General features: G+C 38.8%; 3 protein-coding genes across 4 annotated transcripts in view; 1 reads left to right on the top strand and 2 right to left on the bottom strand.

Moving 5' to 3' along the window:
- Window positions 1–1,110: 1,110 nt before the first annotated feature.
- Window positions 1,111–4,624, bottom strand: LOC107036060 (zinc transporter 7). Its single transcript, XM_015253783.2, has 2 exons — window positions 4,282–4,624; window positions 1,111–2,387 (listed from the first exon to the last, which is right to left on the bottom strand). Exon 2 carries the CDS (start codon window positions 2,356–2,358, stop codon window positions 1,300–1,302), a length of 1,059 nt encoding a protein of 352 aa, XP_015109269.1. The 5' UTR covers window positions 2,359–2,387; window positions 4,282–4,624; the 3' UTR covers window positions 1,111–1,299.
- LOC107036061 (40S ribosomal protein S25) lies at window positions 4,610–6,149 on the top strand. The gene is made up of 3 exons (XM_015253784.2): window positions 4,610–4,700; window positions 5,127–5,219; window positions 5,838–6,149. Exons 1-3 carry the CDS (start codon window positions 4,698–4,700, stop codon window positions 6,099–6,101), a joined length of 360 nt encoding a protein of 119 aa, XP_015109270.1. The 5' UTR covers window positions 4,610–4,697; the 3' UTR covers window positions 6,102–6,149.
- Window positions 6,150–7,674: 1,525 nt separating this feature from the next.
- The window catches only part of LOC107036059, a 76,351-nt gene continuing 57,277 nt past the window's right edge, over window positions 7,675–26,748 (bottom strand). For both annotated transcript variants that reach the window (XM_015253781.1, XM_015253782.1), the window contains exons 3-9: window positions 25,505–25,683; window positions 22,451–24,163; window positions 18,444–18,733; window positions 16,568–16,919; window positions 12,524–12,836; window positions 10,063–10,272; window positions 7,675–8,783 (exon numbers count right to left, since the gene is read on the bottom strand). In XM_015253781.1, coding sequence (XP_015109267.1) covers window positions 8,145–8,783; window positions 10,063–10,272; window positions 12,524–12,836; window positions 16,568–16,919; window positions 18,444–18,733; window positions 22,451–24,163; window positions 25,505–25,683 — 3,696 coding nt within the window. In that variant the 3' untranslated portion in view covers window positions 7,675–8,144. The remainder of the gene's footprint in view (window positions 8,784–10,062; window positions 10,273–12,523; window positions 12,837–16,567; window positions 16,920–18,443; window positions 18,734–22,450; window positions 24,164–25,504; window positions 25,684–26,748) is intronic.

Below are 26,748 nucleotides of genomic sequence, written 5' to 3'. Positions count from 1 at the left end.
GAGAAAAACTGGATGGTCAAGGGGATATCAAATATCCCTCACAACAAAGTAAAAATATTCAACAACTATTCATCTCTTGCACTGAGACAGCAATTTTATCAACTCCAAATTAATTTATCTGAGATGAGCAAATTCCACTCTCAATTTCTCTCTCAAATTAATTTTTCTGGCACTAATAAATTCTTCTCTCAGTGTGGCACACGTGTCCAAGGATTTGGCAGTAATTATTAACCTCAAGCGCACCTCAAAAGAAAAATTAGTGATGTATCTTCTCTACAGCAATTGTATTTACACTGGAATTCGTATAAAGAATGAAAAAAATCCAAAATAATTCAGCTATAAACTTCGCAAACTGCATTCAGTTCTCACATTTCACAATTTTCTCCTTAAAAATAATCCATACACTCTCCAATGCTGAGAACCCCCTCAGGAACTCAAAAATTTTTACACAAAATTTTTCATTTTCTAACTATGCAAATTGGATAGAAAATATTAAACACATGGGGCTAATGGGGCAAAATGGATAGTTAATTTTTTAAATGTCTTCAGCTCATTCAATTTCCATTTAATTGGAAATGAAATTTAATTCCAAATGAAACCAATAAAATGGAAATTAAATTAGAAACGGTTTAAGTCGACTCATCTCCCAGTTCAATTTTTGAGGAATATTCCCCAATCTAAGGGAGATAGCGAAATTTTCGTAATTACATTTGTTGTAGCTCTCAATCGGCTCTACAGAAAAGCTTATACCAAAAATTTTGCCATCTCCCTCAGATCCCCAGATATTAATCGAAAACTCCCCAATAGTCAAAATTAACTCTGAATCGTTTCCCTTTGAGAAACCTAACAAAAAAAATGGCCATTTTACCCCATTCTTTCCTACTCCTGCACTCTGATCCCAAACGTTTTAATCCCTCAAAAAACTCCCCCCAAAATGCCTTTCCGGCGCCAAAAACCCCATTCCCCACCCAATAATTCAGTAGCGAAGTGGTAAAACGGTTCAAATCGATTTAGTCTTTCGTTGAGTTTTTCAGAAATATTTCAGAATTTAAGGGAGATAGCAAAATTTTCGTAATGACCTTTTTTGTAGAGTGAACTGAGTGCTACAAAAAAGGTTCCAACAAAATTTTTGCTATCCCCCTCAGATTCCGAGATATTCCCTGAAAACTGGCCAACATCCAAAATCGACCTAAACCATTTGACCACTTCGCTCCTGAATCACCTGCCCCAATGTTCTTAAAAAAATCAGGCACCCGCGAGTCCTCAGAACCCCCTGAGGAGTTCATCCCCCCCCTCGGATCACGTATGCGTGTAATCCAGCTGAACTGTGAGATGCCTGACGCCAGCGGCATGAAATATCATCTGCGTCTGTGCAAGCACATACTTGGCATCAACAGTCCTGGCGACTTCGAGCTTCAAGCTGCCGACATAAATGTCCGAGCACAGTGTCCAGAAGTGTGGCTCCTGCACATCATAAACCCCAGAGAGGTTCTTAATCCTATTGTAGCACTGAGGTAGAAGATGATCGAGAGCAGCAGGTTGCCTCTGCATGAGAATGACCCCAGACTCCATGAGCAGTGATCCCACACTGATGATGATGAGAAGAGCAATGAACATGGAGCAAATGGGATCAGCAATCATCCAGCCGAAGAGATGCATGAGAACAGCTGAGACAATGACCCCGACTGATCCCAGAGTGTCAGCGAGAATGTGGAGGAAGACACTCTTCATGATCTGCGAATTTCCCGACGATGAGGACTCGAATTCAATGTCGTGGTGGTCGTGGCCGTGGCCCCCGTGACTGTGATTGTGATTGTGGGAGTGTCCATGGCCCCCGTGGGAGTGCCCGTGCCCTCCACCCCCGTGGCTGTGGCCGTGGCCATGCTGAAAGGCGTAAATTCCAACCAAATTCACTAGAAGCCCCAGGACAGAGACCACGAAGAGCCGCTCGTGCTTGACCTCTGGGGGCTCTATTGCTCGCTCAATCGCCTCGAACATGATGAATCCAGCTATGAACAGCAGGAATAAGCCATTCACGAAGCCCGCCAGCACCTCTGCCCTCACGTAACCGTAAGTGTAACGATCGTTCGCTCGCCATTTCGTTATCACCGAGGCGATCAGACCGAAGATCAGACCTGTGCAGTCGAAGAACATGTGGAAGCTGTCCGATATGAGACCCAGGCTGTTCGTCCACATGCCGTAGATCAGCTCGATGAACGCGAACGAGAAGTTCAGGAGGAGAAAGAGGAAGAGATTCCGCGTGTTCTTGTCCGAGAATATCAATCTCGTCCAGCCGTTTATCTTCTCTTTTATTCGGCTACCGAAACTCCGGGAGTCCTTGTGCGTTAGCGGAAGCATCGTGGAGTTGCCTTCGAGGTCTTGTGTTTCTGGAACAGGAAAAGCACCTTCAGTTTAGGGAAAATCGAGGCTTTTTATTCAGTCTTTCTAGTTGACTTCATCAGTCTCATTAAATCAGTTTTACACCTTCATGGGGTGTCAGGAGGAGTTTTGCATCAACTGAAGTTTATCTGATAATGAACACACGTTCTTTGTTTATTCTGCGTGAGATGTGATTGGTGAGAATTATTTAAGCACGACATATTACGAACGTGACGTATCGGGCTGATTGCTTTGAGAAGAAAATTATCTTTGGTCGCTGAAGATTTGGTTGAATATTTTTTGAATTAAAAAAATAAGGAAGGGAGAGAAAGAGTTTAGAATTGAAAGAACAATCGAAGATGTACATTTAAACATTTTAAAATTATCAGAGGCCCTCAAGATTATGAAGAATATTTTTTTTTTTTGAAGAAATGAAAATTGACAGATTTTTTTTTTAATTGTCATGAGCTTTTATTTTATTTTCATTTTATGAAACTTAATGAGTAATTACTAAAATTATTGTTATTATTATTATTTTATAATAATTTATTATTTCATTATAATAATAATATAATAATTATAGTATAATAATAATAATGATAATAATAATAATAATAATAATAATAATAACGTAACATTGCACCTCAAGAAAATGTAAAATGGATTTTGAAATTGTTTATAGCCCTTTAAGATTCTGAAGAATATTTTTTGAATTGAAATTTAAATTGAAGGATTCGCGTGTAATTGTCACGAGTGATGACTCTACTTTAATTAAACGAGTTTCATTAAATAATTTAGAACTGGAGCGTGATATTTCGAACGTGACATATCGCTCATTAAAAATATGCATCAGCGAATTGATTTAAATATTATCTCTGTCTCGTGAAGATTCGACAACAGTTTTTGAAATGAGATACAAGAGCTGAAGAATGAGAAATAACGAAGTTATCATCACGATTAATGGTCTCACATTTTGGAGTGGATAATATTCAAGAAATCGATTGGAGAACGAGAAACGACTCACGTGACATATCACACTTAATTACCTTCAGAACGCATTAAAATTGATTTGGATGTTATCCCTGGCCCCTGGACATTCCAATAAATTTTTTAGGTTGAAAAATAAAGAATACAAAATAGTAAAAGAAAAAATACGTGAAAAACATGGATTAAATTTTTTTTTCAAATTATCTCTAGCCCATAATATTCCGCTGACGATTTCTTCGATTGAAAAATACGATTTGAAGAAATTAAGAACTCACGAATGAAGAAATAATTGAAGAATATGGTTTGAAATAATTGGCAAAATCAAAATTAAATTAATTTCTTTGATTAAAAAAACGTGAAAAATCTGGATAAAATTATTTTTTTTTAAATTATTTAGCCCATAATATTCCGCTGACGTTTTTTTATAAAAAAATTGGATTCGAAAGAATTACGAACCGACAAATGAACAAATACTTCAAGAATATGGTTTAAAATATTTGGAAAAATTAAAATTAAATTAATTTCTTTAACTAAAAAAACCGTAGGATTTTCCCTAAATTATCACGAGTGATAATTTCGCTCCAGCTTCGTGGCTAATTTTGTTAGACTGCCAAATAAACTAAAATATTAGTTTTCTATCCTCCAAATGATCTCCCCTCATTTTACAATTTTTTAAAAATACTCAGAACTCCAGTAAAACCCACTGGAGCATGAACTCCGCTCCGTACCATATTGCCTCGAATTCCCTCCCCAGAACCCCCCAAGATCACCCCCAGAGCCACCTCCGCCCTCCAGCCCCCTAATCCCCAATTTTCCAAACTCCAAAAAAAGCAATTAAAGGATGTTCCTTTAATTGTCACGAGTGACACGTACACGTCAATTACAGGTTAAGGTCCCTCCCCCCCGAATAAATACCTTAAAAATAGTTGCGATAATCCCCACAGACTGTCCTCGCCGAAACACTCCAGTTGATTCTCTCCTTTACTTCCCGAGGATTAATTTGCTCATGATTCTGCCTGATTATCGAGAATACTGGGGATTCCGGCTGGAATAATACACTGGGTTAACCGCCATGTCCCATGGTCGAACACGCTTCAGCCACTCCTGTCAATTCCACAACTTCAGTCACCAAAAATGCCCCCAGGAGCCTCAATAAAAATTTTCAATCACAAAACTAAATTTTTTTATTCCAAAACCCAGCGAGACGATTGATCCTTTTTTTATTTTGATTTCGGTGAGTGGAACGAGACGTTTTGTTGACTCGCGAGGTGAGAATGGCGTGTCGGTGACTTCCGGCTCTCGTTCCTGCTCTTTCCGAGTCGTCAGCCATCATGGTAAGTGCTCGCGTCCAGTGTTTGTTGAATTATTTAATTAATTACGAGAGAATCCGTCGTCCTCTCGTCGTTAATAAATCGAGGAAATCCCAGTGGAGATTCTGATTCGTTTTTAATTGTTTATATGAGTGTCCAGTGAATTTTATTTTATGCATTTTGGAGCTGGGGAGGTGTGGAGTGGGACCACATGGCCTTTGGGGTGCTCGTGGAGTTATGAATCGTTTAATTTAATTCATTTGGAGATTGAAATTATGTTCTGAGGAGGCTCTACCATTTTTTAAGATTTTTCTCCTGATTTTTTGGATTGTTTGGGGGTTTTTAGGGGTTCGGGAGATTTTTTGAGATTCTAACCTCTAATTTGGGGGTTGGGAGGGTGGGGTTGTTGGTTATTAATGTTGATTGTTAATGTTTTTGGGTATTTTTCAGCCGCCCAAGAAGGACACGAAGGGGTCGTCCAAGCAGCCCCAGAAAACCCAGAAGAAGAAGGAGGGAGGGTCTGGGGGCAAGGCTAAAAAGAAGGTCAATACTTTTATTCTTTCGTTGTATTTTAATTTTTTTTTATTTATGGTAAACGCCAGAGATTCTATTAAACCCCCAATTGACTCTATATTTCCAAATATTCTGCAATAATTTTATTTTTGACTTGGAAAGTCCAAATTTGATTGTCTATGGTCAAGAAACATTTTTAGAATCTGATGAAAAAATTAGAATGTCGACTTGAAGGGAGAGATTCATAAAATGATTGAAGAATAATTTTTTCGAAATCAAAAAAAGTTTTCAAAGTTATAAATATTTTGTAATATTTATAGAAAATATAATTCATGAATTTTCCTAAATATTTATCACACAATTCCTTTCAAATATTTTATAATTCAAAACAGGTGAATTAATTTCGTAAAAACGATTAATAAACATTTGATAAATTAAATTAAGAACAATTTGAAAAATGAACATAAATTAATGGAATAACTTTAAATGATGTACAAAAACCTTGCTTGATATTCTGTGATAGCAAAAATCTGATTTAATGAGACTGATGAAGTTATTCAATAAAAAGTAGAGGAATTCCATCTGAAGTATCGTTAGGAGAGTATCATGAACGATTATTGATTTGTTTTGTTGATTGAACAATTGCAGAAGTGGTCCAAGGGAAAAGTCCGTGACAAGTTGAACAATCAGGTGCTGTTCGACAAGGGCACATACGACAAACTTCTGAAGGAAGTACCCCAGTACAAGCTCATCACCCCATCGATCGTCAGTGAGAGGCTGAAGATCAGAGGTTCACTCGCGAGGCGAGCCCTCATCGAGCTCCAGCAGAAGGGACTGATCAAGCAGGTGGTCCAGCACCATGCCCAGCTCATCTACACCCGCACCACCAAGGGCGACGACCCTGCTGCGTAATAATACCTCTGTATAAATCGGTTTAATAATAAAAATCTATAAAACCTAGGGCCCGTGTTGATTCAATGCTCCAGACGATTTTTTATTCAATGCAATTATCACTGGGAGGGGGACAAATTAATTATGGGTCTCATCATTTTGAGACGGTCATTGTTATTCTATTTAAAAATTCATTCATTGTATTTGAGTATTGAATAGCCGAAACGACAAGCAAACAGCAATCTCGTTGAATCATTCGTACAAATTTCTCGAACAAAAAATGTAGCTCTGGTGCTGAGGGGAAGAGCAAAGTTCAACAATTAAAAGATGTGTGAATCAACAAAATAGTTTTCTGATGATTATCAAGGGAGAAATTGTTTCATGTGAACATACAAAATTTCCAAACATGAATGATAAGATAATTTAATGAATTATGAAGCTACAGGGTGGGTTATCCCACCGTCATTGTTATTCTATTTCAAAATTCATTTATTATATTTGAGTATTGAATAGCCCAAACAATAAACAAATGAATGTGAATCCTGAAAAGAGATGGAAAAAGAAAAATTCCCAGTCAAACACATATGACATTTATTTCGTTTTCTGAAGGATATGTGCACACATATAAATACATAAATATTTAATGATAAAAACACTCGGAGGGAATCCTAAATAACAACTTTTATGTGAAGGATACATTCTACTAGATTAATGGAATACGATTTTTACTTTGCCCCACAGTTTCATCATTTCGATTATGTACAGTACGAAAGAAAACCGATAGCTGAAGCCTACAAATATACAACTTGAAAAAAAAAATCACCATTACAAAATAAAATTCCCAATTGGAATGAAAAAACCCCTTGCTTCTGAATAATGGAATACTAACAAGTGCAGATGTTCGTGATATTTCATTCGATATTTTACGATTAATCATTTAACATTGTCTTTCATTTATTTGGCAGTTGAAGGTTCTTTATTCTTGTGTAAAGTATCTCGTAAAATTATTTTATACACTAAAAATACCATAAAATTTCTCCAATCTCCAACAATTTCACGGATAAAGCTATTGCTCGAGTATTTCTTATACATTTTTCATATATCATATATTACTCTTCTCCCATTATCTTTTGCATTCAAATTTATTATCTTTATATTACATACTCCATCTAGCAACAATACGTAGTCTATACTTGTAACAGCCTCATCGAATATCATTCGTTTTATTCGAATAATTTATAAAACTGATGATTTAAAAAAATACAGAGACAAATCTACAATTAACTGAGAGATTAATACAATAAGGTAATATAAAACTAGAAATCATTTTTATTTACAAATAATTCCTCGGATAATCATTCCTTAATTTAACGAAAACAAAATACGTATGAGAAAAATCTAGCCTTCACGAGAAAATTCCATTTATATTGAGAATTTCATCGACAAAAATCAATGAATTTTATATTTTCTTCCAATTTTTTGTAATTTTTAAAACAGTAATTTTCATGCCCAATAATTATTAAAAAAAAATCAACATCTGCGCAATTTTATCTGTTCAATGACAAAAAATAAAATTTTAAAATTTAATTTAGTTTCAAATAACAAATAATTTGATTCTAATTTAATTCTAAAGTAATAATAATTAATTTTTTGTAAAATTCTATAGAACTTCCTAGCAAAAGCAATAGATTCCCCATAAAATTTTCCCACACGTAAAATAAAACAACTTGCAAGCGGAATATCTCCATTGAGTATATCTCATCGAATAATATATATTTTTTGGCACAAATTTCCACGTCATTCTCCAAGCTCGTGCACTTGCCAAGTGCACGAAAGCAATCCAAAAAATGCTGTAATGAAGTGGAATAAGAATTCCCAAAACTTTCTCTCCTCGTTCAAACCCATTTGCCTCGAGTCCCAATGTTTCCAACAACAAGCCACCCCTGCCTCCAATAAGCTTCATTCCACATCACAACAGGAGTATAAATTCTCCCAAAAAAGTCAGGCCCTCGCCTCAAAAGTGTTTCCTGAATGTCGACCATCGTGATCATCACCTTCGACCCCTCACTTCTTCTTCGTTTTAGAATTCTTCTGCAGTTTATTAACTTTGATTCGACAAGTCGACCCCCCAATATACCCAACCTCAGCCCTCCCGCCCTCCTCAACAGCAGCAACAAGAGCCTTAATAGATTTGACCTGAATATCCTTGGCACTTATCTCGAGTAAAACCCCAGGATAACGCTCCCTTATCCACTTACCAATGCTGGTGCACTGGCTCTCGTTTAATTTGACTCCATCGAGACACAGCCACGTCAGGCACTGCAAATTGGCCAATAACGTTTGTACAAAAAGATGCTCCACCTGCAGCCTCTTAACGCCATCCGTCACGATCAATCCGTTGGCCTTGACGAAGCTTATGTTCGAGGTCTTCAGGTGTTTGGAGACCTGTCTCATTGTTTTATCAGTGTCTTCGAGGTTGATCCTCCAGTAATTAATCTTCAGGGTCTGCAGGGTCTTGAAGTGGGCCGAGAGGGACGAGAAGAATTGCTGGAGGATCTTGTCGTCGATGAAGAGGAGAGAGCCACTGCTGCCTCCTATCTCTGATTTATCAAGGGACAAGTCTAGTTCACTCAGAGCTGTGAATCCAGCTAAAAAGGGAAGCAGGAGAGGTCCACGTAGTGCCAGTCTGTCGTTAACTGAAACCTGCGTGATTAAAAAATGAATATTAAATATATAATATAAACTATGCCAATTTATTCTTTTAATTCTTTGAATTATGAATTTGTCAGACAATGTCAGATTGTTCCCTCATGAAATTTCAATCGCTCATTTCTGTCTCTCATTTCTGCATAAAATTGAATGGCCGAGGGAAGAAATAAAATCAGTGCCGATGTAAACGTCAATCTCTCTTCTTCAAGTGAATTACACCTGATTTCCCCGGAGACAAGAGCCAGTATAATGTGAACATGTGACTCAGGCACGAGGTACGAATTAATTGAACGCAATGCGATGGAATTGTGGATTGTTTGTGACAATACAGTGGCATTAGAGAAGTCTCTCGTGTGTCAGGGTATAAAGTTCTCCGGGGGTATCTTGAGGGGGATGAAGGGATTCTGGGGCTTATCTGTCGTGCACCAATTCGTTCGGCCCTTTGTTCCCTCCATCGACTAATTACGAAACTTGATAATCGGGGTAAATGCATTCATTGTCCTGCGGTTGTCAAACTCAATCTCATTGGGGTATAAAAATTAATCGATGGATGACGTAATCCCAATGGTCTTTCGTCTCTAGTAAAAAATAGGTTTAACAAAGGAAATTTGAGAAGTTTTCGGTCGAGGTGTTTTTATTCTGCATTCGGAGAAGAGATTTAATTCGAAAAACATTTTTAATGAGATTTCATTTCAGAAAGATGTGTAATTCACTGGGACATTGAGACAATAGGGTAATATAAAGGTAGAAATAGTTTTTGTTGAAGTTGGAGACCACACGAAAATGAAGGGATTCTAGCAATTCAGAAAAATTTGCTACATATCTCTCCAAAACGATTAATTTTCCTCAAATTTAATCCCGAAAATTTCACCAAAAAAAAGTATTAAAAAAGGAAATTTGAGAAGTTTTCATTCGATAAATTTTTATTCTTCATTTGGAGAAGAGATTTAATTTATTAAACAACTGATGAATTTAAAAAATCCAGAGACAAATGTATAATTTAATAACTGAGAGATTAATTTTTCTCAAATTTAATCCCGAAAAATTGCCCCCGCAAAATAAACATTGAAAAAGAAAATTTGAGGGGAAATTTTCACTCGAGAATTTTTTATTCTTCATTCGGAGAAGTGACAGGCAAATCGGGGGATGAAAGAGGAAGAGATATTTCAATGGGGCTCTGATCGATGTATCTTAGCTGTGGCAAGTTTAATACTGTCGCTCTTCTGTTCTGGGGGAGCGCTATTTACTGGATCTTGGGAATGGGTCTACTCACTTGAAAGCCTGCCAGACGGAGGAAAACTATCGTTGGACAGGCGGGTGGTGGTGCTGCACGAAGCAGTTCAGCTCCAGCATCGTCTCGTCTACCTAATCGCGAGAGTGGACCCTCGTGGACTGCTAAATGCAGACGGGCATTGCACAGGCTCAATTCACGGACACTCGTGCACGTCAACAACTCTGAGAATACTGATAATGTATCCGACTCCTAGAGATTGGAGAAAATTTTTTTTTTATTTTCTAATGGAAGTTTTTCACAATTCGTAAGTTCATTGAATATATGATTTTCTTTCATGTTCGGAATTTTTCATTGCTGTAATTTTTAAATTTATGTGAAGAAAATCGAATTTATAATTTTTAATGTAAATTTACTGCACAAACAAAATAAAATTACCCATTTTACCCCATTTTATTAAATTAATAAAATGGGTGAATGAAAGATGAAATTGTTAGAAAACGATTAAAGCGGAATTTCGTCATTGAAGAATTTTTTAATTTATGAATTTTATAATTTTAAAAACTATTGAAATGCGAAAAAAACTGCGTCGTGAATTGTCAACCACCAAAATGATGAAAAAATGTGCACGAGAGTTTAAAAAATTTGTTCCTTTTTTAAGAATTGTTTGAAACAAGTTGAACATGATCTGAAGAGAATAAATAATTTTAAGAAATGTTAAAAAATGCGAAGTGGGTAACAGTTGTGGGCGCCGCCATCTTGTCTGGATATCCCCTCCCTCTGTCGCAAGGGGTTTTAAACATGGCGGCGCCCCCACCTCGCATTTTTAAACATTTCTTAAATTATTTACCCTCTTCTGATCCCCGTTCAACTCACTCCATCGTGTTCTATAAAAAGAATAAATTTTTTAAGCAATCTTTCAGATTTTTTCACCCCCTGTTGGCTAAGAATTCATGACGCAAAGTTTTTCCCTCATTCTAGTAGTTCTTTTCATCTCCCGAGGCATCTCAATATTTTTAATCCCATGAAAGTTGCTCGGAGCGGTTGTCATTAGGAAAGAAATGGATGAAATGAATAAATAGAAGATCAAATTGTGGAAAAAGGAAAAGGATTCTTCCATTTGCATTTTTCAACTTTCGACTTTCAACTTTATTCAGCTAAATCGGCTTCTCCATCTCGAGCATTGTTACATTACCCTGCATTTGTCGTGTATATATGCAACAACTGAAAATGGAAGCAAAGTGAACAGCACTCCTCAATTACCACGTTCTCAACTCTGCAGATGAGGATTCCCCGAGTTTTCGGGTTTTCCGTTCCCCCGAGAGCTGACGCTATGGTAAACCCGGGTTATGCCACTTGGAATTTCGATGGAAAACTTTGGAATTATTACACCGAATATCACGGATCCCTCTGTCCCAAGTTTCCCATTGAATTTATATCGAAATTCAGTGTAATATATTCATTAAAAATTCCGAGGACTTGTTTTAATCCGCTCCCCACAGCCGTTTGGCATCATTTTCAGGAGTAAATGACGGCAAGTGTGATTCGTAATTAGGCAACATCGTTAATTATCATTTTTGGAACATTGGTATCGATGATTATTCATTGGCATGGGAATTAGGCAGGTCGTTGGGAGAATAGCTTTACATGATGTTCGAAAAATTACCGCGTGGTGGATCACACGTGAAATATTCCAGTAGTTTGAGGATGTCACGCACGATAGTGAATTTCAAACCGTAACGGGATTTACATGAGCTTGCTAACGGCTCAGTTTTCCATTAGTCTACGTCTGGACGTCGTTTGCTTACGGGATATTGTTTCTCTGCGGGGTGTAATCCCTCACGATATTGCCGGGGTTACGAGAGAATGAGAGGGAAAGTAATTCAAAAGAGATTTATCCGATTTTTTTGTCATTAAAAATATTCTGCGTTCAATTAATTATTAAAATTAAGGAATGGATAGATTAATTTTTCGGAGGTCATAACATTATATTTAACCAATAAAAAAAGAACATTATACTTAAAGAATTTTTGGGACTACAAAAAAGACGGAAATGCGAAGAAAACTTTGGGTCATGAATTCTCAGCCAGAAATGGGTGGAAAAATTTGAAAGATGGTTTAAAAAATTTGTTCCGTTTATAGAAAACAATGACGTGAATTGAACGGCGATCTGAAGAGGATAAATAATTTTAAGAAATGTTTAAAAATGCGAGGTGGCAACGCCGCCATCTTTGAAGCCCGTTCCCACAGGGGGAGGGAGTATCCAAGATGGCGGCACTAAATCTGTCCACCACCTCGTATTTTTGAACATTTCTTGAAATTATTTATTCTCATCAGAGCACTTAAAACTTGTTTCCTCGTATTCATAGAAAATGAACAAACTTTCCATCATTTTCTTGAATTTTCAGAGCACTTCAGGTTTGATGATTCCGTTTAAAAATTCTCTGGCGCCCATTTAGATTCTTCGGAAAAAGATAATAGAGAGATAACATAATGTTCTTACCTCTATTCTGAAAGTCCATCCCTCCAAGCTGAGAAGCCGTAGAGTCGAGTTTCTAGCAAGTGCATGACACAACAATCTCGATGGATGATCATCCATAGCGAGACGTGGACTAGCGAGATCGAGTAATTGTAGACAAGGTGCCTCGGTAAGCGCCAACACCAGTGGCATAACATCCACAGGCCTAGAGGCACCGGCAGCCCTCACGGCATCCAAATTTCTTGCACGTCTGATTGTCTCACCCAGACAACCAGCATCCAGACCACCCTGGAGGCACTTGGAGACGTTCAGGGACCTGAGCTTGCAATTTGGCTCTCTGTAACGGAAGAATGGGGTATTGTGTATCGATCCTGTCTGTGTCTCACAGTCTGGTAGACAGTGTAACTAAGTTCCGGGGGATATAGACTGGGCTCCCTCGGGCAATTGTCTTTTATCGTGATGCAGAACTTCTCAATAGACTCGGGGGGTGATCATCCTAGCTAATGGATTCCTCGGGGGGTTTTTTTATGAAGTGTAAATATTTGTAATTTGCGGATAAATTGCGCTATTTGAATTCCTAACTTTTCTGTTTCCCCTCAAGAAGTTTGAATGAAGTTACAGTAATTTGCATTTTTCGGGGTGACGGAAGGGACGAGGACATTCTGAACGCCAGTTGAAATGTTTAATTAAATCACGTGTCAACATGAATTTTATTAGAATACTGAAGGGTTGATCGCGTTTTGGGATCATAAGGGCCAGGGTCTTATGTATTGAATATTAATAAGAATTTCTGTTTTCTTTCATGAAGTTGACATTTCTGGAAATAAACTCACTACAATCTGCATTTTTCTGAATGCTAATGGACTTGTCAAGGATTTTTTTATGAAGTGTAAATATTTGTAATTTGAGAATAAATTGCGCTATTTGAATTCCCAACTTTTCTGTTTCCCCTCAAGAAGTTTGAATGAAGTTACAGTAATTTGCATTTTTCGGGGTGACGGAAGGGAAGAGGACATTCTGAACGCCAGTTGAAATGTTTAATTAAATCACGTGTCAACATGAATTTTATTAGAATATTGAAAGGTTGATCGCGATTTTTTTATAAAGTGTAAATTTTTTTACTTTGAGGATAAATTGCGCTATTTGAATTTTTTTATTTTTTCTCATGAAGTTAAAATTTCTGGAAATAAAGTCACTACAATCTCCATGTTAATGAATTCCTCGAGAATTCTTTTATGAAGTGTAAAAATTTTTAATCTGAAGATAAACTACGTAATTCGAATTCCAATTTTTTTTGTTTCCTCTCAAGACGTTGAGATTCCTGGAAATAAAGTCACTAGAATTTGCATTTCTTTTTTCCCTCAAGAAGTTGAAATTCTTGGGAATAAAGTCACTACAATTTTCATTTCCGCAGATAAAAGAGAGGATAAAATTCCGGGCCCAAGTTAAAATCTTCAATTAAGCCACGTCTCAACATTTTCTCATCGCCAACAATGGGGTTGATATAAATTTTATTAAAATGTAAAAGTGTAAATCGAGTTTCACTAGTTCCCACGTATCTCGAATTCTCGGGGGTATAAGAATACGGTGAAACACAGTGGAAGAAATAAAAAAAAAGGCAATACAAAAAAATATATGGAGTACGTGGAGAGAGATAATTAGGTGGAGCCGTTGTGCCGAGCAAGCTGAAAGCTTTTGTCGTACAGCAAGAAGAGCAAATCCACGAGTCCAAGCACTCGGGGAAAACTCAGACGGCGGAGGTCATTACAGCGTGTATCTTCCATCTCTCGAAGGAAAAAAAAAGCGAAAAAGATGTGAAAAATAAAGTACAGCAGACAGGGGGATAAAAAGGATGAAGGTTTTGCGGGGAATCCCCTAACTTTTTAATCCGCTACTTCTTTCAGTCGGGAAATGTGTCCACTTGAACTTGAGGAATGACTCCGACGTTTCAAATTCCTCTCTAAAATAACCAGTGACCTAGGGACAATTGTGGCTTGAATGAAAGCTCCGATGTTTAACTACAGCTGTCACGTTCGCATCGGGACGCAGACGGATGCTATTGTATTCCTCACCCAAGTATTGCAACGTTGGCAACCCTTCACGATATGGTTGGCAAACGTCTCAAATTTCTTGGGGTTTTTATCAAATAACTTGACCAATCGGTTATTCACAAAAACTGAATGAGTATTCGACAAATTAAAAATGACACCCTTTCCGTACTTAGTCACTGCAGCGTGTATTTTCCATTACTCGGAGGAGAAAAGAGCGGAAAAGATGAGAAAAATAAAGCACAGCAGACAAGGGGATAAAAAGGATGAAGGTTTTGCGGGGAATCCCCTAACTTTTTAATCCGCTACTTCTTTCAGTGGGAAATGTGTTCACTTGAATTTGAGGAATGACTTTCACGTTTTAAATTTCGCTGACTATTTTCAGAGATGAATTCATCCACTCTTTGATACAAACTCTCACTGAGACCAATTTTTTCGTCACCCTTCTCCCCTTTTTCACCCAATAGCCACCCTTTTTTTGTGCAGATCACGCAGGGTAGCCCCAGATACCGTAATATGCTGACCCAAATGCCGATGTTCCACCAGAAAACCCTCCTCACGAGGGTGAAATTCACTCGAGCCATTTCGAGATTTTTTTCTCTCCCATTATATCATCATTTATTCGAGAGGCTGCATAATTTTTCAATTAACTCAACAGGACAAATATTAAATGTCGCGTCTGTCAGACAGACGTCATTCCAGGACGGTCTCTTCCGAGGAGAAATAGAATTAAAAATAAAATAAAAATGATGTACATTCAGAAGCCAAGTTTTTATATTTTCTATTGGTAGAGACCGAGCTCGGGATGGAAGCTCGTTTTTAATTAAAATTGTACACTCCTCCACGTACTAGGGTTTCCAATATTCAAAACGAGTTACCTCGGTTGCCATTTTATTCCCGAGTTATTCCTCATGTTTCAGATTAATGGGAATAATTTTTCAGGGTTCGAAATATCTATGTGATAATTAATTTTTGGCCGAATTCAATATGAATCGGGTCATCTGTTTTTTTATTCGATTTTTAAAAATACTTTATTCAATTTTTTAAATTCGTGGTCATGACCCTCGTGACCTTCGTATTTTTTTTGGTGAAATGTTTTTATACTTTTGTAATCGGAACCTCAGAGCTTTCATTTGAGCCAATTCCATTTGAGAAATCGCGAAGTTCACACTTTGCGTTAAGTCGCGATGTCAACATCTTTCTGTAAATTACTGAAATGACGATCTTCGCGAGAAAACGCAAAGTTCACACGTTGCGTTAAATCGCGATGTTCACACTTTGCGTTAAATCGCGATGTTCACACTTGGCGTTAAATCGCGATGTTCACACTTTGCGTTAAATCGCGATGTTCACACTTTGCGTTAAATCGCGATGTTCACACTTGGCGTTAAATCGCGATGTTCACACTTGGCGTTAAATCGCGATGTTCACATTTAGCGTTAAATCGCGATGTTCACACTTTGCGTTAAATCGCGATGTTCACACTTGGCGTTAAATCGCGATGTTCACACTTTGCGTTAAATCGCGATGTTCACACTTTGCGTTAAATCGCGATGTTCACACTTGGCGTTAAATCGCGATGTTCACACTTTGCGTTAAATCGCGATGTTCACACTTTGCGTTAAATCGCGATGTTCACACTTGGCGTTAAATCGCGATGTTCACACTTTGCGTTAAATCGCGATGTTCACACTTTGCGTTAAATCGCGATGTTCACACTTGGCGTTAAATCGCGATGTTCACACTTTGCGTTAAATCGCGATGTTCACACTTTGCGTTAAATCGCGATGTTCACACTTGGCGTTAAATCGCGATGTTCACACTTTGCGTTAAATCGCGATGTTCACACTTTGCGTTAAATCGCGATGTTCACACTTGGCGTTAAATCGCGATGTTCACACTTTGCGTTAAATCGCGATGTTCACATTTAGCGTTAAATCGCGATGTTCACATTTAGCGTTAAATCGCGATGTTCACATTTTTGTGTAAAATGCTAGATAAATTAATTTTTTTTTCTTACCTGATGGCACTGAAAATTTCGTGAAAACCAGTTCCCTGATGGCAAGCAACATCGCACGTTGGAAGTGGATGCATAAGTGGTAAACGATGGCACAGTACACTATCACTATTTCTCTTCGAGCTGCCATTGCTACTGTCCCTGTCTCGATCGTTCTGCGGCAATGTACCATTACCATTACCACTGGTACCAAGTCCAATACCAAGTGGTAAACGTGGAAGAGTAGCTGGTCTTGTTAAACTACCGTAGGCAGCCAGGGCACCACGTGGCAGAGACGAGTAGCAACGATTGTTCAAAGGTAGTGTACCGAGTGTGCTAGATGCACAACCGCTGCTACCCGAACCCGATCCAGAACCTGTGAAAATTGTTTTATATTTTCATTATCAACAGTGAAAACGTGTGCCGATATTTCCAGCAAAATTGGGCAAGATGTTTCGAGTAACTTCGTGACTCAATTTAGAACAAAATTCTAGGGCAAATAGTCCAGCCTCTGGTATGTAGAAAATAATTACAATAATTTTATCCAGGTGAATATGCTAATGGGTGTAAAAATGAAATAACATTAAGTGCAATTGTACAATGGCAATTAGCTTAATTGCGCGGGGTGAATCGCTGATGGCCGAGTGCTACAGTATTACGGATATTTAATGCTGAGGGAGTCTCGGGGATTTGGCGAAACTATTCCTTAGGAATTTTCATCGTTTTCACGCGGAGAGACGAGTCCCATCGATTTTATCGGCCAGCCAACACCAGCCCATTCAGTCGTGATGTGATAGATTTGTGATGGTTATTAAAAACGAAAAAAAGAGGAGGAATGAATGAAACGAATATTGAATTTCTGTTGGCATTGTGAGATATCGGAGGCCCGCCGAATGATCCGATGCATTAATTAGACTTCTCGGCGTTTTTATTGGGGAGGAGGAATTCTGATTGGGAAGTGTTTGGTTGGTCAATATTTTTATTGACGTTGGACTCTTCATTCTTGACTTGGATATTTTCATGAATTAACAATGAAAATTGTTTAAATTTTTTAGATTTTCAATGCATTACTTCATTACGACGCATTAAATATCACATTTTCATTGAATATCTCGAAATCTAAGGGAGATGGCAAAATTTTTGTCGTGACCTTTTTTGTAGAGCGAATGGAGGGCTACAAAAAAGGTCATTACGAAAATTTCGATATCTCCCTTAGATTCGGAGATATCTCAAAATACTGTAACTTGGCAAATCGATTATTCACAAAAACTGAATGAGTATTCGACAAATGCAGAATAACATCTGTATTTTGGATCAGTCTTGACAACCGCAGGGATGGTGTACAGGTAGGCGCATTCCACCGGGAAAAAAAATTATGCCAAAGTAATTGAATTATCCCTTAAAGACTTAATGACGTATGGACTAATGATATTACCCATACTGATACCCGAGCTTGGACTTTTCATTCTTGACTTGGATATTTTCATGAATTAACAATGAAAATTGTTTAAATTTTTTAGATTTTCAATGCATTACTTCATTACGACGCATTAAATATCACATTTTCATTGAATATCTCGAAATCTAAGGGAGATGGCAAAATTTTTGTCGTGACCTTTTTTGTAGAGCGAATGGAGGGCTACAAAAAAGGTCATTACGAAAATTTCGATATCTCCCTTAGATTCGGAGATATCTCAAAATACTGTAACTTGGCAAATCGATTATTCACAAAAACTGAATGAGTATTCGACAAATGCAGAATAACATCTGTATTTTGGATCAGTCTTGACAACCGCAGGGATGGTGTACAGGTAGGCGCATTCCACCGGGAAAAAAAATTATGCCAAAGTAATTGAATTATCCCTTAAAGACTTAATAACGTATGGACTAATGATATTACCCATGCTGATACCGGAGCTCGATGGATCCTCATTTTTGGCGCCCCAACTTCCGGCAAGATTGAGTGCTAGAAGTGGCCTCTCCTTGAGTAGTTCAGCAACCGAAGCCAGACCCTCGCAACCGCAGCTCAAATGGGGCAAGTGCAGTGCCTGCACTTGAACGCAATCGCGCAGTGCCGTGCAGACCCTACTGACTTGATCACCGGACAGATTCATGTCGAGTACCAGTCGCGCCAGGTGGGACGATGCATTACTCAAACCACGACAAAGTGCGTTAACCACGCACTCAAGTCTGAATAAACAAATTGAGAAAAAAGAAACGTAAAGTGTATCGTTATACTGGTGTTTTTTTAGTTTAAACTGCCCCGTCTAGATAAATTATAAATTATTCTTTCGTGAAACGATGATGAGATAAATCAATAATCCTTTTATCAAATTCAGAATGAATTAAATGGATGGGGAGGGCCTCCAGGCGATCTCGGAAACCTCTGTTTTAAGCAAAAATCGTACTTTGTAATTTAATAACAAACAGAACGAAAAAATTTGAATGAATTACTCAAGTCTGAATAAACGAATTGAGAAAAAGTAAATGAAAAATTATTCTTTTGTAAAACAATGATGAGATAGTTGAATAATCGCAAAAAAAAAAATTTTCAACATGAAGTATTTAAAAACACAAAACGATTCCTATTGGAGTATATTCCTCAGGACTTCCTCAATCCCCTAAAAAATCGCTAACATCCTGGCAAACGTATGAAATTTACAGTTCTCTTTGATTATTCCACGAAATTCTGAATTTTCAATGTCGAAATTCCTTGACGTTTGAGACAAAAAATTTTACCAGTGCACGATAGATTTTCGAAAATTGCATTCAGCAAACCCATCACACAAATGTTTATCGTCTGCATAAATAATAGCGCCACAAAAGTTGATTCAAAATTTTCGAAGAATGTCATTAGCCCTATTGTCAGTAATAAATGCCACGAATCAAAGAAGTGCTTGACGAAGTGAAAAGGTTTTTAAACTCAAGTCTGAATTGAGTCGGAGTACAAAGAAACTCTGATGAAATACAGCTGAGGAAAATGAACTACCGTGCACAACAATTCAAACGGTATCTTGTCTCCAGTAAATTCTCTTCTCAAGCCATTCAAAGCTCAACTTCTCCTTGAAATGAGCGAGAGGCGGAGAAATGGTTAAAAAAAAATTGCCCGAGGTGCGTTCGTACCTCGAGAATTGAAAATGGCGCGATCGAACCCTCGACAATTATACGCACCCTTCAGAAATATTCCCAATTGTATTTTTATACTGTCCTCACACTATAACTTCAACTGTTAACGTTATTTATCGCAAGAGACGTGAATTCTTACAAGTGCCCATTGCCCGAGGGCCTTCAGTCTAGAATACATTTCTCTTCTACAGTATCATATTATCTCCATCAGGAACATGTGTGTACATGTGATTTGATGTTGATGATAATTAGACGTGAGAAGAGAAAAGAAAAAAATAGGAATGAAAATGGCGACGAGACTCAACATTCGAAAATCCATCGTACAGGAATTGTTATGAGGTGCTGATGGCACATTTTTTTCGAAGGCGAGAGATGAATAGGCTAAACGGAGAGAAATATTCAATAAAAATTACGTATTTTTCAGAAATGTGATTATAGGAAATTTTACGGAACTGTCAGGGAATCCTATTCGAAAAATTACGATACCGTCACTTAAATTTTCTGAGTCGATTCCGTAATCGATGAGTGAAGTGAGAGTTCCGTAATTTTTACTGAATATTTCTCACCGTGTAAAAGTGTAGAGCGTACGATCTACAAATTATTGAAGTGAGCTACTGCTCCCCGGGAGTTATTCCCAAATTGCCCAGCCCTTATAGCCTTTAGATTTTCGAGCAGAGTGAGAGGGGAATTCACACGATATTTTTTCCCCTGCAAATTGTTTTCGACGTCTGTCAAGTGCACACGAATAAACCCCCCACGGTTTGAAATCAAAGTCCCTGTTTTTCGGATAAATAAATTTTCGCACTGTGTATTGAGTTTTGGCTTTCGATTTCATTCTCACTGGTGTCCCCTGTCGCCTGGTAGACGTAAAGTTTCGTTGAGTTTCACCCGTCGGCAAAGTTTTCAGCTTCCCACGCTTCAGCACTGGTCTCTCCTTTTTGCCCACTGGAGTTTATTCCCCCTTCGATTTTTTGTCCCTCCCCCAGAAGCTACTTTGTAACTTTGATCCGACATTTCAATTTTTCGACTACATAAATTCATGAATACAGTTATTCCAGGGGGAACTTTTAACCGTCAAGTTTCATAATTTGCAGTGATTCTTAAAAATAAATAAAATAGAATATGTAACTCGGTTGTGGCACGACAAAAATATTGTGACGTAAAACTCAATATACGAGGGCTTACGTATTTCCTTCCATTGTTGTTCCATCGAAATGAAGGTTCGCGAGACTACGATAGATTGAAAATGTGAGAGCTATGAAAAGGACCCCGAAAAAAACCGCACATATCCCTTGGAATAACTCTCCCAAACAGACCAGCTCGCCAATATCCCCATCTCATTTTTCTCGTTTTATCATCGAACCTCTTATCCGTAAAATTCTCTCTGGAGTTTTGAAATAAACTCGGAGACGGCGCTGATCCCCTCATTTTCGGGGCTACCCTGTCTCGAATGAAAGACAATCCTCAACAATAATATCCCATGTCGTCGTGTGATGAAAAATATGAGGAGATAATCCGTTCGCTTGATGCTGTCCGAAAAAATTGAACTTTTCTTCTGCCTTTTTCTCCCATTTGAGTGAATGACACAATATTCTTCTTTTGGGAAACGATGGCGAGATGGATGAATAATCACTTCATCAAATACAGAATAAATTATAGAGATGGGGAGGACCTGCGGCGGTTTAGAAAACCTCAATTTTAAGCAAAATTCGTGACTTCTTACATTAATAACAAATAGAAGGAAAAATAAAAAAATATGTTTCACATTTTTTGACTCATTGGGAATGGGCTCATGCAAGATCGTAATAAAAATCTGAATAATTCATTAAAAAATGGAAAATTTTCGTCTGCCATTTTCTATTGTTAAAATAAATGACAAATTATTCTTCTTTTGTGAAGAATAATTTGGATGAATAATCGTTTCATCAAATACAGAATACATTATTTAGACGGGGAGACCTCCAGGCGCTTTAGAAAACCTCTATTTAATAACAAATGAAAGGAAAAAGTTGAAAAAAAATGTTTCTCACCAAAAATAACAATAAAAATATGAATGATTCACGAAAAAAATTGAAACATTACTCTTCCTTTGTGAAATTAATGATGAGATAGATGAATAATCGCTTTATTAAATCTAGAATAAATTATACACATGAGGATAGACCTCTAGGCGATCTCGAAACCCTCCATTTTATGCAAAAATGGTACTTTTTACTTTAATAACAAACAGAAGGAAAAATAAAAAAAAAATTCCCATTTTCTGTCTCACTGTCAATGGCCTCACGCTATATAATAATAGTAACAAAAAGTATTTTTCGCCCCCTCAAGAACTTATTCCAATCCTATTTTTCATCACAATTTGTGGAAAGTGTGATTTAAAAATTTTACTTTACGCACAAGAAAAAAAAATCGGAAGAGTGCAAAAAAAAAATTCTCTCCACAAAAACCTCTCTCCAAAAAAATTCCTCCAACATAAATCTTTTCGTACAGGGTAGAGTAAAACGGACACTTTTGACTTTTTTTGAAATATTCATGACGTGTTGAATTGTTTATGAAACGGAATGATTTTATTTTTCATTTGAAAAACAATGATTCCTCTTTGTGACGAGCTTAGACAGAGCTCAATTGATAAATCTGTTTCTGAGTTATGAATATTTTTCAAAAAGTCAAAAGTGTCTATTTTACCTTACCCTCCCCTAGTACTGTGTAAATTCCTTCAACATAAAGCCCCAATAAACGCAACAAATATTTTATGTAAATATTAACGTAAAAAAATCTCACCTGTCGTGCGCCGACTCCTCCAAGCACGTGATGACAAGTTCAAAATCATAGAGCCTCTTCTTGCTGAGAACACTCTTGAGATGTCCAGCCAGCCGTTGCGCCTCGTCCGCAGGGAACTCCTGCCCCAACAACGAAGTAATCCTCACAAGTTTAACACTCTCATTATCCGCCAGAGCCTTGAAAAAGTCATTGAGATAAGTGGGATCAGCGCTCCTCTCCACCTGGAACACGACCTCAAGTGCCTCGAGGGTGCAGGCTGTGCTGCCCAGTATCCTGGACCAGCCCTCCAGCTCGAGGGGTGACGTCTGGACAAGCGGCGCTGGTGGTCGTTCACTGGGAACAGGTCCAAAGCCAGGAGTTGCCCCAAGTAGTCGACAAACCGCCAAGATATTGCCATCGGACGTTCCGGCGGCCTTGAGAAGCGAGAAAATAGTCCTGGAAGGCACCTCAAGTGGACACAACTGATTCAACACAAGATGAGTCCTCGGCCCAAGCAATCCCGCCAGATACCCAATGATCCCACTCGGCAAGCCCTCAATTTCCCTCCTCAGTATATTTGCATACTGTGATATCGAGGCAAGATAGTAAGCAGCGAGAAATTCAGCAACAGCCGCATGAATGGGTGTGTACTGTTCTATTTTTCTTCTCTGTCCAAACGTGAAGCCCCTGGAGAGAAATCCCAGCCTCAGAATTTCAATTCCACCACCGCGTGTACGTACCTCCGACTCAGTGTAACAGCATCGGCCCTCCCTCAGCGCCGATAGTGACAATTTGCCAAAATCCTCAAGCCGTTTTCTGCAGTGCGACGGCAACTCCTCGTCAGGTGCTAATGGTCTGTCAAGGCATTTTCGTATTATAGATTTAACTCCCTCCTGTACAACAGCACTGGGCTGCACTGGTAATGTACCGCAATCCTGATAAAGTGTGCAAAGCATTATCCAACCAAGTGGATGTTGCACGAGCTCCTTGATTGTTTGCGACTGTAGGCTGAGGCACTCGAGAAAATCACAGGCTCGCTCTGACAAATTATTGTGAATGAAATAGGCAACGCATAGTCGCTCGACATGGGGCCATTCCAATCCAGCCAAGTGAATTCTACGCTGTACCATTGGTGACAGGCTTGGCCAATTGTTGGGTGAACACGTTACGAGAATTCTAGCGTCCGGAAATAATCGCGCCTCCAATAAGTCAATGGCATCGGCCAGCGATTGCCTACCACCCGGACACTCGTCGTAACCATCAAGAATGAAGAGCACTCGATCCTCGAGTAAATGCAGGGTGCGCCATACCTGTGCCATTGCCTCAGTGAGTGATGCACTTTTTGATAAAAATTCACGTGTCAGGTAATTGAGTACTGATGTACCGCGCAATTCACGGAGGGGAATTATGAAGGCCAGGGCTGGGCCGTCGTCTTTGCTCGCCCATTGGTGGAGGAGTCTCATGCAGAGGGTTGTTCTGCCACTACCTGGACCACCCTCGATAGCCACACGTCGCGGGGCTTCCGACAGAAGGCCATCGCTCAGTCTCACTGTTGCAAATATTTGGTCGATTTTTATGGACTCGAGGCGGTGCTCCTGGTCGTTCTTGTGCATGAGTTGGAGGTGCGGCTGGAAGTGAGCGGGGCACAGGGTGCCCAGGGGCAGGGGGAGGATCCAGGGGGGCAGGTGACGGGGATCCCTCGTTCCTAATTCGCGGTAGTACATTTTTAAGTATCTGAAAGAATGAGAGATGGGGTTTTGAAAGGGGTAAGATCGATTTTTTGCGTCCGAAGGAAAACATCGGGGGTTCGGCAAGTTTGGAGGTTCCAATTTTTGGGGCGGGGTAAGTGAGTTTTACGTCAGGTGGTGGAATATGCTATTTTTGTGGGAATCCAATTGTGATTTAGAATATTCTTCCCAATGCCATCGTGATCGAGCTCGATCGGGAGATTGATTGCAACATTTGTTGTTGAAAAAAATTATTTTTAGATCAATATTCTGGGAGGAGTCGAAAAATTTTAACGCTGGAGCAATGTTGGATGCCAATGTTGAGGTAATGTTGGCTACCAACATTAAGATGGGTCCGTGACTAAAAATTCCATTTAAAAACTACTCCGTCAAAAAAAACCTCCAAAATAACACGTCGCGGACAGGGCGGAGTTGCTTTGACGGCAGTTTTTTAGACGTGCTACCCATTAAGATAATGTTGGCTGTCAATGTTGGAGCCATGTTGGTTGTCAACATCGGGACAATGTTAGGCTAATGTTCGCTGCCGAAGTTGAGATAATTGGGTTGCCAATGTTGGAGTTTTGTTAACTACCAACATTAAGGTAATGTTGGCTGTCAATGACGGAGCCATGTTAGTTGTCAACATCGGGACAATGTTAAGGTAATGTTGGCTGCCGAAGTTAAGATAATTGGGTTGCCAATGTTGGGTTTATGTTGACTACCAACATTAAGGTAATGTTGGAGCCATGTTGGCTGTCAATATTGGGGCAATGTTAGGGTAATGTTGGCTGCCATCATTAAGGTAATGTCGGCTGTCAATGTTGAAGTAATGTTGGCTGCCGAAGTTACGGTAATGTCAGCTGTCAACATTGTGATAATGTTGACTGTCAACATTAGAGAAATGTCGGGGTAATGTTGGCTGCCAACATGAACGCAATGTCGGCTGCCAACATTGGGGCAATGTTGGCTACCAATGCTGGGGTAATGCTGAACTCAATGAATCATTGAATTGAATTCAAAATACATCATCCCAGAAACTCCATTCGGAAGTAAATTACTAATTTGCTTAAATAAGCTATGATATTTCTGGTCGTCCACGATCATATGGCCTTCTTGCAAACACGTCCAACAGAGTTCCCTCTGTTTTTCATTCACCTAGGAAAGTCAAAGTGGTATTTGCAATGCAAAGAGAATTCTCTAAGAAGCTTACAGTCTGTTTCCAATCTCACACAAAAGATTAGCAATTTGAGAGAGCTCTTGTCAGCGTCAAAGACGTCTGTGAATATCACAGGACTTCATTGAGAGCTCTCCCAGTATCTCTCCACTATCCATTGTATTAGCTATTTACCTGAGTAGTCTACCAACTGGATCACGATCAGGTGATGTTGGTCCACTGCCACCAAATTTCCTCGATGACGCACGAATACTCGATATATACGCGGCTGGAGCTGGTGGTGGACTGCATGGCGGACAACAAACCGGGCTACCACCACCCGGGGTCGATAATGTGTAACTTCTTTCCAACTCCTGTAATCACGAACGATAATTATGAGTTAGAAGCGTGCAGTCAAATGATCACGAGGGGAAATTACTGTTTTTCCGTCAATCGTTCGGAGATATGTCCTTTGGAAACGAGTTTCCATATCATTTTGCTGTCGTGTGGATACACGGAGAGAAATATTCAATAAAAATTACGTATCTTTTCCGTAATTCCGGAGCGAAATGTGGTTGTAGGAAAATTTCCGGAACTGTCACGGAATTTTTCCGGAGCGTTTCGTAATTTTTATCTGAATCTCTTGTGAAAAATTACGATACCGTCACTTCAATTTTCTGAGTCGATTCCGTAATCGGTGAGTGAAGCGAGAGTTCCGTAATTTTTACTGAACATTTCTCTCCGTGTATAACACTGGGTGCGTACATTATCTGGATTTCTATTGTCAGACAGTGAAGGGTGTGTTGGTGAAAAAAATAATCCAGGATTTTTTTTCAAGCTGGAATTTGCTCGTATTAAAAACGCCAAGGGGAGCTATCTGCATTTGTCAGATGACTGACGCGAAATTTTTCACATTTTTGTCAAATCCGGGAGCTCCAAAAATCCTTGAAAACGGTATATTCTGGGTCTGGGATGTGAATTGACGGTGAAATCTCAGGCTGTCAATCACTTTTGATGCCTGAAACATCGAGGCCTGTGTAAAAGCCAAGGATTTAATTATGAAAGCGAACTTGATGGGTGTGTGTACAACCGCGACTAGACGGATCGGGGATTACGGTTATCAAAATCCTACCGGCGCAGGAAGTTAATGCAATCCCATGAACAATTGAGTAACTTAGCATTCACATTCAGGTGCAGGAGGTGACGATGAGCTTTTCGGAGTAAGTAATTCAGATTGCAGTTGTCTATTCAACATGTGGTGGCAAGTTTGCCGGTAAACCCTCGTGATCGACTTTGTGTCGGTTGAATAGGGGATTAAAATGTTAAGCTTCGTCGAACAAAGGATTAATATATATTTAATTCGCGGGGAAGCGAATGGAAGAGAGAGAGAGAGAGAGAGAGAGAGAGAGAGAGAGAGAGAGAGAGAGAGAGAGAGAGAG

The sequence above is a fragment of the Diachasma alloeum genome, unplaced genomic scaffold (assembly GCF_001412515.2).
Source record: "Diachasma alloeum isolate Michigan unplaced genomic scaffold, Dall2.0 Dall_scaffold_00203, whole genome shotgun sequence".
NCBI lineage: Eukaryota > Metazoa > Arthropoda > Insecta > Hymenoptera > Braconidae > Diachasma > Diachasma alloeum.
Note: the sequence above shows the minus strand (reverse complement) of the source record. Positions and strands in the feature narration are given on the sequence as shown.

Excerpts from the sequence above, each read along its gene's own strand:
- LOC107036060 (XM_015253783.2), bottom strand. The coding sequence starts at position 2,358 with ATGCTTCCGCTAACGCACAAGGACTCCCGGAGTTTCGGTAGCCGAATA.
- LOC107036061 (XM_015253784.2), top strand. Across the intron at positions 5,220-5,837 it reads GGGGCAAGGCTAAAAAGAAG|AAGTGGTCCAAGGGAAAAGT; the intron begins GTCAATACTTTT and ends GAACAATTGCAG.